The 15,585-nt window shown below is 39.7% G+C and overlaps 1 protein-coding gene across 3 annotated transcripts in view; it reads left to right on the top strand.

Moving 5' to 3' along the window:
* Positions 1-15,585, top strand: part of plce1 (phospholipase C, epsilon 1) — a 133,124-nt gene that overhangs the window by 12,497 nt on the left and 105,042 nt on the right. For all 3 annotated transcript variants that reach the window (XR_002649894.2, XM_022669336.2, XM_022669337.2), the window contains exons 2-3: positions 889-1,820; positions 3,648-4,130. Coding sequence is in view for 2 of the 3 variants with exons in the window: in XM_022669336.2 (XP_022525057.2) it covers positions 1,107-1,820; positions 3,648-4,130 (1,197 nt within the window). In the remaining variant the exon portion in view is untranslated. The remainder of the gene's footprint in view (positions 1-888; positions 1,821-3,647; positions 4,131-15,585) is intronic.

Raw genomic sequence — 15,585 nt, 5'->3', positions numbered from 1 at the left:
GTATCTTTTCCAGTATTCTCCATGCATTTTTCACTGAGACAATGCTAAACCAAATGCTGCACACATTACGAAGGCATAGCTATAGAATACGAAGGTACTAGTACTAGACTGGCCTTACTCAAATAGAGATATGTGGAGAATTTTAAAACAAAAAATTCACTTTGAACCTTAAGAGGTATTTGCTGTACTGACATAACACCTGAAACACTTTAGAGCTTGGTATCATCAGTGTCAAAACATCTTTGGCACTGAGTTGTGAAAATGAATAGCATTACAACTTAAAAAGACAGAACATTTATAATGTCTGCAATGAAACCGAAATCAAAGGAAATCCAAGAAAAACACACTTTCTCAACTACTGTAGGTGAAATGCTGAATACAATATGTTATCTGTTAGTCTAGCGCTGATCTCTGAAAGAAGTCTCCCTGCTGTGTTAGCACAGAGATTTATGGCTTGAGTGTGTGTTTGTGTTTAAGTGAGAGTGTGAGAACTGTGCTTGTGCACCATGCCTGGGTGAATAGACCCAAAATCAAATAAGTAATTCCTTCAAACCACCCCCACGTCCGGTCTGTTTGCACTCCCCTCAGCTGGGCCACACATTCCTGAGATCCTTTGGGGGAACTTTTATTATATTTTTACTCTAGTGCTTTACATTTTTGGTGCTTGGACAACTGCAATTTTTGTGCTACTAGAAACAGAAATGTTTTTTTATGGCAGTAGTACAGTAGTAGTGCAAATGTAAATCAAACTAGACTCACCAGAGTCCTGTTGAAGGCTGTAAAACTCTGATGCTGCTAGAACTCTGTGTGCTGAGTTTTGCTGAGTTGTGCAGTTATTTGCTAGCCAAGTGTTTATTGTCATTCTTTCTTTTTCCTCCTCTCTCCTAGATTTCTAAAGGGCATGAGGCCTTGAGAGACGAAGATTGGAGCAGGGAAGAACATCGTTACGCAACCAAGAAGGCTGTTTAATATTAAACAAATTCATCTCATTGAGTTTTGGATTGTTTGCTTGAAACATTATTCCATTTTCTGAAGCTTTGGATTTCTACCCTGCTTCTTATATTTATTTTGGTCTGGAGGAGATTTGCTGTTGACCACTTTTTGGTATGAGGGTTTGCGTTGAAGGAAATGCAAGTATCGACCTTCGTAGCGCCAACATGACCACTGAGAAGGTTGCCGCAGTTCTAGGAGTCAAAGCAGCATCTTCTTCCTTATCCTCAAATCTCAAGAAGGAGCTGCTGGCTTTTGATTTTGAGTTGACTGAGAGAAGCAGCTCTGATCCACAGCTCCTCTGTTCATGTTCTTCTTCATATCGTCCACATTTGTCTCCATCCAAAGACCACCAGGACTCCAGATCGTATGAGCAGACTGCAGGGAGCCCTTTGGACACCAGATCTAAGAGTTTGGACAGTCTGGGAAATGTATGTGGGGATGCGTATTGCTGCTCGGCTGAAGGATTCACATGCAGACAGTCGAATGGGACGTGCAGCCCAGTGGAAACGAACAGGACTTGCCAGAAATCCGTCCCTGTATCTGGAGACCGGGGAATGACGTTTCAGCCGAGCCGGGCCAACGGACTGCAGAGAACAGAGGGGTTTTCTTCTGAAGTGAATCACCTCATTGGAAAGACGCCAAGCATGAGCGGCTCAGCCAGTAGACCGGGCCAGCTGGAAGCCAGAGTCCCTCAGCACGGGGAGGAGGACAGGCCTGCCTGTGAGCTCAGCACCAGGAGAAGCAGCCTGCCCACATTTTCCCCACTGCGGTTCCGCTGCGCATGTGACAGCAGGGGCAAGCCAGAAGCCACAATGCGTGACCGCATGGTAAGACTGCACCAAAATATTGGCACAGTATTGTATTGCACGAAATATGTACAATGTAAAATGTACAGTCGAACAATTTTCCAGTCGAAAGTTAGACCTTAAATTCATTGGTTTTTCATTATTTTAAAATGCTCTGCATTGTAAACTAATACTAAAGTCATCCAAAATATGATAAAAAAAACCCTTGTTTAGATTAGACAGTTTTGCACATCTTGGCTGGATTTTCTCAGCCAGCTTTATGAATTAGAGTCACCTGGAATTTAGGCTTTCAGTTAACAGCTGTGCTGAACTTGTCAGACGTTAATTGCTTTAAATACTTGAATAGCCCCATTTGAGTAATGTTCTAATCCATATTATGGCAAGAACTTCTTAACTAAAGGCAAAAAATGACTTTAAGAAATGAATGTCGGTCAATCTGAAAAATTTCAAGAACTTTAAAAGTATCCTCAAGTGCAGTCACAAAGACCATCAAAAACGTTATGATGAAACTGGCTCTCATCAGGACCGCCCCAGGAAAGAAAGAGCAAGAGTTACCTCTGTTGCACAGAATAAGTTTATCAGAGTTACCAGCCTCAGAAACCTCAAGTTAACAGCAGCCCATATAAGAGCTCCTAAATACTTCACATTTTGGTTTGTTTAACAATTTTAAGTTACTACATGATTCCTTCACTAATTGTTCCTTTATAGTCTGAATGACTTCAGCATTAATTTACAGTGTAGGGAAAAAAAAACACATTGAGAAGGTGCTTAGCATTAGATGAAGGCAGATGAGTTTGTTCCCTGAAGATTCAGATAAGCAGACTCCTTCTTATTTGCTGAAAGAGTCGTTACAGGAATGTGAGAAGCATCTATTGTTGTTGAACCCTCATGTCTATTACTTTAAACTGTTTAGTCTCCCAGAGCAAGACAGTCTTGAGCAGAAACCTGTGTTTAAGCAGGAAGCATTTTTTAAGAAACTGAGAAGGACCATGTCAAATAAAAGTATAAAAAAATGAAATATTAAAACTGCAAAAGGCCACAAAATTAGATATTTCACTTCTCTGCATTCAGAGTACATTCGTGAGAAACTCTCACTGTCTCTTTTTTCCCAATATAAATATAAAAGAGTACAAAATAATTTTATTTATTTCTTTATTATTTTTAAAATGTATTTATTTATTTATTTATTTATATATAAACAGGCTACATACGGCCATGAAAAACCTGGAAAAGTCATAAAATTTCCAGACCTGGATGAGTTTGGAAAAATGAAAATACCCAGAAAGTTTTGAAAAAGTCATGAAAATTCAGTTTACAAATTTTTATCGATGGAGAAAATCTATTTTGAGCTAACAAATACTACAGTTTAGAGTTAATTCAGAATCTCAGGATCTGACGCACATTTTATTCTTAAAGATTCATTTTAGACCTATTATAATCAGTTTTGATTATAGTTTTATTAGATTTTTGGGTTTATTGTCTGTGTCTGCACTGATGTTTTGAAAAATATGTCATAAAAATATATCTTGAAGGCATGAAAAAATTATGAAAAACATCTTGCATGAACTCTGTAAAAGCTGTCTGCGACCTGCCCAGAAAGTCTCTGCGACCCATTTTTGGATCCCGACCCACCAGTTAAGAATCGCTGATCTAGGTGGCAGGATTTAAACACAACACTAAATGATCCACCAATCTTTTACTCAACTAATAATTTAAATTTGATACTGCATTTTTGTAATTCGATACAGTATAGCAAAACAACCTATTGTGTTTCTTCAATATATCAATATTTTCTACTACCCTTACTTTAATATATGTTTGTCCTTTCCCCCCCCTCATATCTTACAGCCGTACCAGGTGAATTTGAGGTGTACCCACTGCCACAGTGCAGGCTTCTCCAGCCTGGAAAGGCTCAACAGGAGACCCAAATCCAAGTGCACTCTGGGACGCTGCACACACACACTGGGTCAGGGCTCCGGACTCTCCAGACTGAAACTGACCCTGCAGTCTCACAGCGACGGTGAAGGTGCTGCGCCTGATGGAGATTTTGTGAGGAATAAGAAGGAGCGCTCAACTGTGCTGGTCAGGAGATACCTGAAGAACAACAAGAAGATCACCAAGATGGTGTGCTCTGGCACCAGAGCCATTGTGAGGACCCTACCAACCGGCCATGTGTCTGAGCGGGTGTGGGAGGTGGTTTTCAGAAGAACAGCTGATCGGCGTGAGGGATGTGCTTTAGCAGCTTACTGTAGATACAGCAGAGAGCGTCATGCGGTCCAGCTGCAAGTCTCTCGAGCTCTTCTCATCTACCCGGGGCTCAGGCTGGCACAGGTAAGATCAATAACCTTTTATTGATGGTCTTGATGAGTTACTCCAGCCCTATGTGGTTTCTAGTGACCAAAGGTGTGTTTAATATTGTAGCAAAACACACTAAAATAGCCACTAAACCCTAAACCATATTTTTTCCCATTAATAGCTGAAATATGTTCCTCTGAAGTAATAAAACATACCAGATCTGCTTAAAATTTTGTAAACATTTTCTAACCTTTAAAAAACTCTTTTACTGTGGTAATTTCTGCCTCTGAAGCACCCTCTCAGGTTCAACTGTGCTATAGGTAAGGATGATGTGTCTGTGTAAGCAGACGCATCACAATATGCAGATCAGTCTGTCAATAATACCGCCCACCTGCTGACGTTCCAACCATCTGCGTCTCACTGCTATCAGAGGTACACTGCTGCTGCTGCAGCTCAGCCAATCAGCTCTCCCTCCTTCCCCACCTCTAAACCCATACATCACCTATTGCTCCTCCCAAACTACCCCTCCCAATTTTTAGTCTTTATTAAATTTGAGCTGAGTGTGGAGTCAGCAAAAATCAGGGGGTTTAGTGTTTTGTTTTAAATAATCAGTCCTAAATATTTTTTTCTTTTTACTTTAAAGCAGCAGTATACCTGAGTGTAGATTGTATATCAGTATGCTGGTCAACGAATTAGAACAATTTGAAATAGTGAAATCATGAAATTCTTTGAATGCATTTTTTGTGCAGAAAGCAAATCAGGTGTTCACCGCACCTGTCCTACTCGTTAGACTAATCACAGAACTCGTTACCTGGAAAAAAATTTGCTCAGCTGAGCTTTCCAAAAGGCCCATTTAGGCCATTTAACTGTGACACTGTTGTTTTATTGAATTAGAATAATGGAGAAACCGTTTCATTGAATTAGAATAAATGCTCGAATTTTTGTTTTCTGTGAAGAGTGTTCACTGTGCAGTATAAAGTCAGGGTTGAGTAGAATTTCTAAGTTGTAAAATCAATCATGGGTAAGCAGCGCGACCTCTCAACCGGAATAGTGGCTCAAATTCAAGCCCTTCGCCAACAAGGCTTGACCCAAACTAAAATTGCTGAGCAGCTCGGCATCAGCCAGTCTTCCGTCTGCAAAGCTCTCAAGAAAAACTGCAGCAAGCGCACCAACTGTTCCGGCGTCCGAAAAACTTCTGCTCGCGACAACAAGCAGCTGAGAAAGATCGCAGTCAGCAACCGGTTCAAGTCCACTTCCGAGCTCACCGACTTGTGGAACAAGCAGACCGGCGCTGACGTCTCCAGATCAACCACTTACCGTCATCTGCGCGAACTCTGCTTCAAATCTCGCGTTCCAGCAGTAAAACCGATGCCGAACAAGAAACAAATGGAGAAACGGCTGAAGTGGGCCAAAGAACACGGCGAGTGGACTGCTGAAGACTGGCAGAAAGTGGTCTTCAGTGACGAATCACGCTTCTGCATCTCCTTCGGTGACCAAGGTCCTCGTGTCTGGCGTCGTGGTGGCGAAACCTACAACCACGAGTGCGTGAAAAGATCCGTCAAGTTTCCCCAGAGCGACCAAAGATTGGTTCACTAAAAAACAGCTTGAAGTTTTGGCATGGCCGGCCAACTCGCCTGACCTCAATGTCATTGAAAATCTTTGGGCCATCGTCAAGCGGAAAATTCGCGACAGAAAACCTACTACGCTGGACCAACTGAAGCAGAACATCGCCACTGCCTGGGAAGCTGTGAGTGCGGAAACTTGCGACAAGCTGGTCAAATCGATGCCGCGGAGACTTCAGGCAGTCATACAAGCCAAGAGGGCAGCCACAAAATACTGAGAAAGTGATGATTGTAATTATAATAAAAATTATTCTAATTCAATGAAACGGTTTCTCCATTATTCTAATTCAATAAAACAACAGTGTCACAGTTAAATGGCCTAAATGGGCCTTTTGGAAAGCTCAGCTGAGCAAATTTTTTTCCAGGTAACGAGTTCTGTGATTAGTCTAACGAGTAGGACAGGTGCGGTGAACACCTGATTTGCTTTCTGCACAAAAAATGCATTCAAAGAATTTCATGATTGCACTATTTCAAATTATTCTAATTCGTTGACCAGCACCTGTATATCAGGCCTGCCATCATTTACGCATTTTCTGCAATGCACACGTTTTGACCTCTTAGTGCGCTTGTACGATTCGAGATCTAAACAATGCATACCGTTTTATCTTGCATTTGTACAGTATCAGTCAGGTTGTCACTAAAGTTGATTCTGCAACTTCTCTGCACAGAGATCTTGATGTAAGCAAAGGACTTTTGGCCAATCAGAGGCCTAGCTTTCCCCCCCAACCGAGTCAGAGACCTTAATAATGCAGAGACTCGCCACTGACTGCAGTATAAATGGGATTTCTCGCAAAGCAAATCATGCTGTCTGTTCAAGGATAAAGTCCCATCCTTCAACAAAAAGAGCCAATCAATTTGCTGCTTGTGTGCAACATGGAGGGGGGTCAAGTGTTGAACCCCCCTGCGGTGGAGTTGTGCGCAAGTGCAGTAGCCATAAAAGGTCGAAAAACTTTATTTTTTGTGCATGAGGTTCAAACTGTAAAAACTTTTTTACGGACTAAAAGGCATACTATCAATGAACGTCTATTTTTTGGTCTATTTTTATAGTTAAGCCGCATTTTTAGCGACAATAGTAAGGAACAGTAAGAAATAGTAAGAGGGCGTTGGCACCTAAGTAAACAAAACTGTAATTCTTTACAGTTAGCAGCGCGGTTAGCAGCAGAGCTAGCCATGGTTAGCAGTGCTTAGCATTAGTAAAAGCCACCCAACAGCACTACACTGATAAACCCTGATTGTTCCAGTAAGCCAGGGCACTATCAGCTAGTGGTTTGTTCCACATAGCTTGTTTTAACATGGTAAACGCGCAGACTACACTCGGATATACTCACCTCTAAACAGTGAAAGGGCTAGCGCAGCGGTTAGCGGCTAATGCTAATACAGCTCCAGCCTCAGTGCTGGAGAAACTTTACTGAAACTCCTGCATAATGCTGTACTTCAGTGAAGTGGCTTTACTGCTCCTTACAACCTGACTGGTAGAATTCATACATAAAACCCACCGGATTATAAGACACACTGATGATTTTTAAGAAAATTAAAACCTTTTTAAATGCGCCTTTAGTTCTCTCCTTATTCGAGCGGATAGTGGGCTGTTCTGATGACAAACCTTGAGTAAAAGCATTATGCTGGCTTTTGCCGTGTAAGTGGTGTATGGGTCGTGGTGGAGTGCACATTGGTGGGGTTGGGGGGGGGTTTGGGTTTTATATACTAAGCAGGTCTGTTAGGTCTGGAATCACTGTTCTTTAACAAAGAAAGACCAGCACTGCAAAGCCAAATATATTAATTTTAAAAACATTGTGGTCTGGTAGGTCTTCCTTGAGTTTTCTGGCTATAACAGCTTTTGCTGGTTACTTGATGCAGCGTCCTTCTCATTCATGCATTGTTAAATCAAAGAGATGCTACATTTAAACAGAAAAGAGCTTTTTTCTTGCATGCTAAATGCAATTTTCAGGTAAAAACTTACAGACTGTCACTTTAAAATGCCCAAATTGCATCATGAATGGCCTGCTTTTATTTTATTTTTTTGGGTAGTGGGGGTGGGTCTGTGGCTTAAGCATAATGCCTTTATAAAATAGTAACATTTTTCCATGCTTGGCTCTGGTACACGAGTACTGCTTTATACTCAGGATCCAGCAGCAGTTCCAGTGCTTTCCCCTCCCTGTAAGCAGTGGAAAAATAAAAAAAGAGAATTCTTCCTAATACGTGTGACAAGCTGCCACAATTGGCACATTTCTGATGCTTCAGGCCCGTGTAGGAAATTGCGCAAGGCTCGATTGCATGGGTTCATTGCCCCAGTGAAAGATCTTAATTCTGGGTCTGGAGTCGAGAGTTGTGCAGGCTTGGAGCAGACCCTGTAAAAGCTGCTGCTTCTTGTACTGCTTCTTCTTCCAGCCATATTGGTTCTCCTTCAGCATGGAAAACTGCAGCTCTCTGTTTAAGAGCCAGGGCACTGCTTTAAGACTTTAACCTTTTATTGCTCCTTTGTGGCAGCAGTCTGTGGAGCATATATTCTCCAAGCTCATTTTTGACTTATAATGAGACCGCTGAGTAGATTACACAAGTTCCATTAACCACTGGGCAAAATGCCAGTATTGTCCTCAATAAATCAGGGTATCAGATTTTTCAGGTTTGTGTTAGGGTTGTTATTATAGTGTTCCAGTCTCTTTTGCTCCATGTTATATATCTACTGTAAGAGATGATACAGTGTAAAGTAAGGTCCTGTGCAGTATTATTAAATGCATTTATTTTCCTCTTTAAAAGCACAGCCTAAGAAACACTGAAAGATTGAAGTTTAATTTATAATTTAAGCCCATTATTAGCTGTTATTTGAAATATCTAATTTGAACATTTGTTGCAGTTCAAAATATGACACTCATTATATAGATGAGATGTATCTCCAAACCATCACTGATCATCAGTAAATTTTACATTTCATTTGTAAATCAAGGGATCAGAGTCTGGAGGAAGAGTGGAGAGACTCACAGTCCAAACTGCTTGAGGTCTAGTGTGAAGTTTCCACCAATCAGTGATGGTTTGGAGAGACATGTCATCTGCTGGTGTTGATCCACTTTGTTTTATTATCAAGTCTAAAGTTAGTGCAGTTTTTTTTTTCCTGCAAAATCTTAGAGCACTTCATGCTTCCCTCTGCTGAGAACTTTTGTGGAGTTGCAGATTTCATTTTCCAGCAGGACTTGGCACACTGCTATAAGTACCAATTGGTCTTTATATAATATTAAAATTTTCTGAGACACTGATTTTATTTTATTTTATTTTTTTATTGGCTTAAAATAGATCACTTTGTGTGTAATACATCTATATAAGGTTCCCATTTTGAACTGAACTTCTGAAATAAAGTAAATTTTTAATGATATTCTAATTTGCACTAGTATATAAGTCTCTTTTTGCTTTAGGATTTTCTGTGAAAATTTTTGTTGAGTAACTAGTAAACTAATAAAAATGACTAGTTGTGCAGTCCCTAATATGTGTTAATAAAGGTCACAGTTGATGATACACATACTAAATCAGTAGAATAATAAAAACAAGTACATTACTTTTACTTTAATACTTAAGTACTTTTGAAGCCAGTGCTTTTAGACTTTTACTTGAGTAAAAAGCTTGAGTTGCTTCTACAGAAGTATTTTAACCCTAGTATCTATACTTCTACTTATAGAGTAATCAATGTCAATAGTTTTGACATATTTGTCTACAGGTGGGGAATTACAAGACATCTCATGATACGTTGCCCATGATAATAATTATCATTCTACCGTGATTCTGCGATACTTAATATATCACAAGACAATTCTGTATGATACTTTATACTTTATCTATGTTACTGAGGAGGATAAAATACTCCTAAATATGTAAATTCCAGAAAATATTGATTTATTGGTGTCAGTGTTTCACCGAATTTTACAACCAATATTCTTCAGCGCATGTTTATTAACCTTATTTATTTGATTAGCGCCACCATGTGGAGTAATGAAGCAGTTACTTTAAAGCTCCACTAGGTAGGATTTGAGATTTTGTGCTCGTGGGCTACTCTTCAGTTGTAGAGTGTAATAAATGTTTAAGGTGGATTAGTTTCCCTTTCTCGTTTTCTGTCTTTCACAGACATATTCTGTCTCTTTCCAGCTTCTGCCAGAGTGTCTGTATGTTAGTTTGTAAAGAATGAACCAGTAGTCCTTGTAGAACTGTTAGAACTAAAGGTCGGAAAGCAGATCGCAGTTCTCGTGAGCGATGGTCGCGGCCGCCTTGGAAAATTTACAGAGTCTGGTTTGAGCTCAGAGGAGCTCCGGCACAGAAACGAGAGCACCGCTATTCCTCCTATTACACCTCAATGCAGCGCTGCAGTGAGTTTCAAGCTGTAATTTTACTTCTTTAAAAAGATCAAAAATCAAGGAAATCCTACCTAGTGCTGCTTTAAGTGAAATTTTCGGACTAGTCTTAGAGAGTTTAGAGAGTTTGTGTTTTAATTAAATAATTTTGTTTGACGCCATGTATCGATGTATCGCAAGTTTGGATTGTTCTTGTAGGAGTGTGTGTTGTTTTAGTTGCTGCTCTAACCTTTGGCCCAAATGCAGGCTGATACTGGGTGGAGACTCCCTTTACTCTCAAAACAATTATTCATAGAAAGGATTCCACAAGATGTTGAAAATGTCCCTGTGAGATTCTGGTAAAAGTTGACCTGATTGTGTCATGCACTTCCTGTAGAATTTTTTAAGATGTACTTTAATGATATGAAGTATCTTGTACTACTACATGCCACAGGTGTTCTATTACAGTCAGTTCCGGTGACTGGGAATGCAGCCGAGGGCCACTGAAGTCATTGTCATCGTCATCGACATGTTTATGAAGCAAGTTTAAGTGTTTAAAGGAGGGCATAGTGCTCCCTGTGCAAAGAAAGCACTATTACTCCTTTAACAAGCCCAAAGTAGCTCCACACTTCATTGGTAGAATTCTGAAAGCCCTGACATTTAATACAAAGCACTCAGAGCTTTGAAAGTGCACAGGTAGTTTATTAAAAACACTGTTCATACACACAGTACCTTCAGGTAGTGCTCCAGGTGTTGCCATCTTGAAATTAAGTCATGATCAATTGACTGACAAGCAATTCATACGTTTTTGCCATTTGTTGTTTGGTGCTCTTCATTCTTATGTAGGCAGTCAGCAAATCATTTTAGCAACAGCAGGAATTCATGCAATACACTGAATTAATTATCAATTTGTTCCACTATCCTACCTATTAATTCATACTCTTTTGTCAACTTATTGTCCTTCATTTCAATATTGCGGAGTCACATTTATCACAGCAATACTTAAAGGAGAAATCCAGTGTGAAATAACCTTGTGATGTAGTGAAACATGATAACAAGTACAAACTTTGGTCGAATACCCCTCTGTTTACTCCCAGCATTCCGAAATACAGCGCTTTTAGCCGATGCTCCAAACAGGCTTACAGTGCTAGGAAAATCAAACAAATGAGTCAAAATATTAGACTTTATCAGATGTGTACACAAAGCAGGAACACCTCTGAAAATGGGAGGATAACAATATATTTTAAATGTATGATTTTCGTCACAGTCAGTTGAATGAATGAAGTTATACTTGTATAGCACCATTTTAGAAACCCAAGGACGCTTTACAATCATGTTTTTACACAAACCATTTATACTCAACTCTCGTTCACACACCGGTGAGAAGCAGCAGCCAATAGCGCACAGCATACTCTCAACCGGAAAGAACCATCCACCTGAAGGACTACATCGGGCACTACAACCTTTTACCCAGGATAGAGTGTCAATCCATATCTGGGCACACAGTCACACATACATTTTATACACACACACAATCCTATACATCAGGGGTCGGCAATTAAGTTTGGCCGCGGGCCAGATATTTTCCAAGCCGTTACGTTTTGGAAAAAAAAAAGTGTAATAGAATGAAGTGCTACAGACTAGCAGCTCTCCAGCCCAGAGGGTTGTTGAACCCAATTGCAGAACAGATGAACTCAAAGCAGGTAAACCCAAGAAGAAAGGGAAAAATAAACACCTGGGAAAAAAAATTGCCCTTATAACGAGAATGGGCGGAAACTAAAGTCACGCAGAGAGACAAAGGAGGAATGTAAACAAAAGCTCTCTAGAGAGGCATTTTATTTATTTATTTATTTTCATTATCTTTCATTATAGCTCAAACGACCTCACGGGCCAGATGTTTTATGCTTGCAGGCCGCCTATTGCCGACCCCTGCTATAAATTATACATACCTATACAAATAAATTTAGAGTATTACATTTTTCTGGGTAATTTAGAGTATCCAATTTACCTGAACTCCTTGTTTTTGGACTGTGGAAAGATCGTGAAAGTATACCACATAAATATTATTATTATTATTATTAATATTGGATTTATGCACTGTAGACATTACAGTAAGCAAATGTAAGGTTTGTAAGATTTTAGTTTAGTTCTTGCTGATTCCTTTAACATTCTGAAGAAAAACTTTATTGTCGTCATTGTATAAATTGCACCATGCATATAGACATGCATTCATATTGCATTATGAATACAGGAATAATAAAAAGTGTTAGTAAGTATTTATCTTATCCCTCTGTATGTTACTGAGGATTTCCTCTATGTATTGCAGTTTTGGTACAAATGAAGGAACTCTGTTGAACACAGAACAAGTCCAGTAGTTGGAAACAGCAGAGGGGGAGGTGCAGGGTTTGTGGAGGTGCAGGGTTTTAGGGGGTTGGGGATATTCTGGAGGAGAAAGAGGGCAGCTCTGTTTCTCCGTGCCAGTTTAAAGCCTCCAGAGACCTGAGCTCCAGTAGTAAAGGTGTATAAAGCAAGCATTCTTTCCACATGAGCATACAGCGGTTTCACTGAGCACAAGCCCTGCTTTTTTTCCAGGCAGACAGAATTTCACATAATTTAATGCTAAACTATATAGACCCCTTTTTCCTTAATGCCATTCTTTGTGTTTCTGTCTGAACAATATAGCAGCTCTTTCAGAGTCCATGTTTAATAGGCCAATAAATCTACAGTTGACGAAGTCAGTTGGAAATTCAGGTCACAAGCTGTTTAGTGTGTCTTGTCAGGCTTTTATAGGAGGTGTGTGTGCAGTTCCAGGTTAAAAGGAGCCTAATTACCACAAGCATTTCTGAGCTGTCCTTACCTTCCCTTTAATTAGACCGATTCAGCTGAGAAATTCCTGTACACACAGCCAGTGTTCGGGAAGCAGAGTTCAGGCTTGAACCTGTCTTGTCTTTGACCCTGAATTTTAAGTTTGGAGTGGTGACAGTGTGGGCTGTTCGCATAACTTAAAAAATAGGCTAAAATGTCTATATACAGTACCAGCCAAAGTTTGGACCGACCTTAAATTCAGTGTTTTCTCATTATTTTAAAAGAAATCACTTATTAACCAAAAAGTGTTAAACAACCCAGAATATGTTTTATATTTTAGATTTTTCAAAGCAGCTCCTCTTGCTTAGATGACAGTTTTGCACATCTTGGCTGCATTTTCTCAGCCAGCTTTATGAGGTAGAGTCACCTGGAATTCAGGCTTTCAGTTAACAGCTGTGCTAAACTCATCAAGAGTTAATTACTTGAATTTCTTGCCTCCTAATGTGTTTGAGAGCATCAGTTGTAATTTTTGTGCTCGTGGGCTCCCCCTACAGTTGCAGAGTGTAATAAATTTTTTAGGCGGATTAGTTTCTCTCTCATTTTCTGGCTTTCACATACATATTCAGTCTCTTTCCAGCTTTTGCCATAGTGTCTGTATGTTAGTTTGTAAAGAATGAACCAGTAGTCCTTGTAGAACTGTTAGAACTAAAGGTCGGAAAGCAGGTCGCAGTTCTCACGAGCTTTGGTCGTGGCCGCCTCGGAAAACTTACCATCAGTCTGGTTTGAGCTCAGAGGAGCTCCGGCACAGACACGAGAGCACCGCTATTCCTCCTATTACACCTCAATGCAGCGCTGCAGTGAGTTTCAAGCTGTAATTTTACTTTTTTAAAAAGATTAAAAATCAAGGAAATCCTACCTAGTGGAGCTTTAAGTGAACCTCGAGTTGCAAAAGTTTGGGAACCCCTTTATATAGAAAGTGTAAGCAGCATTCATACAGTATTAGTTATTAGGTTATCAAAGCTTTTTGCAGATTAGTGAATCCTATTAAAGCCTATCTTTGCTTCTGAGAGACTCTACCATTCAGGTGAGAACTCCTGTTGCAGCTGTTATTCTTAGTCTCACTATCTTTTCCATCCTTTTGTTGTCACATCCCAACCCAAGTGTATTGCTGTCAAGTTCTAAAAGAGTTTGATGATAATATGTTTCTATGTTTTATTATGACTGAAATGTGGCTATTTAAGATTTGCAATTCATTGCATACTTTTATTAAATCACAGGTTGTAAGTAAACCCATTGTAAATAGTTGGAGTTCTGCTTTAATTGCTAATCTCTAATGTTTAATTTACAGTCTAAAATAAAAAAAAAAATGTACAAACACAGTCTAACTAATATAAAAACACACAGTTGAACTGTTTTATGTATTTTATTGAGCACACTGAGTCAACATCCACAGTGCAGGCTAGAAAAAGTAATGTTAGACCTATAGATCCTTCTTTAACAGTAATCACCACTCGCATTTCCTGCAGCTACAAATAAGGTTTGTACATTGCTGAGGAGGAATTCATCCCTGTAAGTGTGTTTTGGTTTCTCTTCAGGTCATACCACATACCATTGTTGTGTTTTTTTTTTCCTGTGCACCAGTGTTTTTCTTTGTGGTGTCTTTACATGAACACAATTCCAGTTGAGTGTTTATCTTGTATTGGACATGTGCAGTTTGTCTTCTGTAGGGCTCTTGCTGTTACCCTTGGGTTTACACTACGTTTAGGATTTTCTGTGCTCTTGAAGTGTTTATATATTACACCTACTTATAGATAGAGTGGCAAAAGTCTCCAGTTTTCTCCATTAGTAGAGAGTTGTACATTATTTTGTGTGTCTTTTTATGGCTACGTTCACATTACAAGCCACATTGCTCAAATCCGATTTTTTGCTCAGATCTGATTTGGTTATCTTGACGGTTCACATTCACAAATGTAAGTTATCTGTATGTAATGTAAATGTTACTGTTCCTGAAATGTCTCACATGCGCACATTGATACGTGTATAAATGTCACCAACAAAAAAAAAACTCATATTTGAGAGATTATGAGACTTGTAGCTTTATAAAGGGAAATGGATGCATTAGCAGCTCATATGTGGAGCATCTTTTGCTGGAGTGGAGAGTAAACAGCTGGTCTGAAGTTCATGCTCAGGTCGAGGAGGTGAAAAAAGGCAAGGTGGTTTGCTTTTGCTGTTTTTGCAGCTATAGCTGCACAGCTGCACCAAGAGATACAGTGTGGGTACGAGAGAGAAGCACGTAGCGCTAATGCTAATGTGTAAAAGCAAAAAGATGCATGAATTCTAATTTGATCGTTTACATTCATGTCGCCTGTCCATGAATCAGATATGTAGCCAATTTAGCCAACTTAAATCAGATTTGGCACATTTACGCAGCCATGAAAATTCAGATCTGAGCCACATTGAGCAAAAAATCGGATTTGAGTCACTTCAGCCTGCTAATATAAATGTAGCCTTAGACTTGTCTTCACATCGCAGGATGTGCAGTGTCATGTAAGGCAAATTATAATCACACCAGGTACAACTAATTTGCAGTTCGGAACATTTTAGCTAGGCCGATTATCCCACCTAATTCAGTCTATTCTCCATCACTAGTGATGCCACAACACAAGGAGAGTATAGACTAGCACATGCCTCCTCTGATACATGTAATGTTAGACTCCGCCTCTTTTTAAACTGCTGCTGATGCAGCAACGC

Source organism: Astyanax mexicanus, chromosome 15 (genome assembly GCF_023375975.1).
Source record: "Astyanax mexicanus isolate ESR-SI-001 chromosome 15, AstMex3_surface, whole genome shotgun sequence".
In the NCBI taxonomy this organism is placed as follows: domain Eukaryota; kingdom Metazoa; phylum Chordata; class Actinopteri; order Characiformes; family Acestrorhamphidae; genus Astyanax; species Astyanax mexicanus.
Note: the sequence above shows the minus strand (reverse complement) of the source record. Positions and strands in the feature narration are given on the sequence as shown.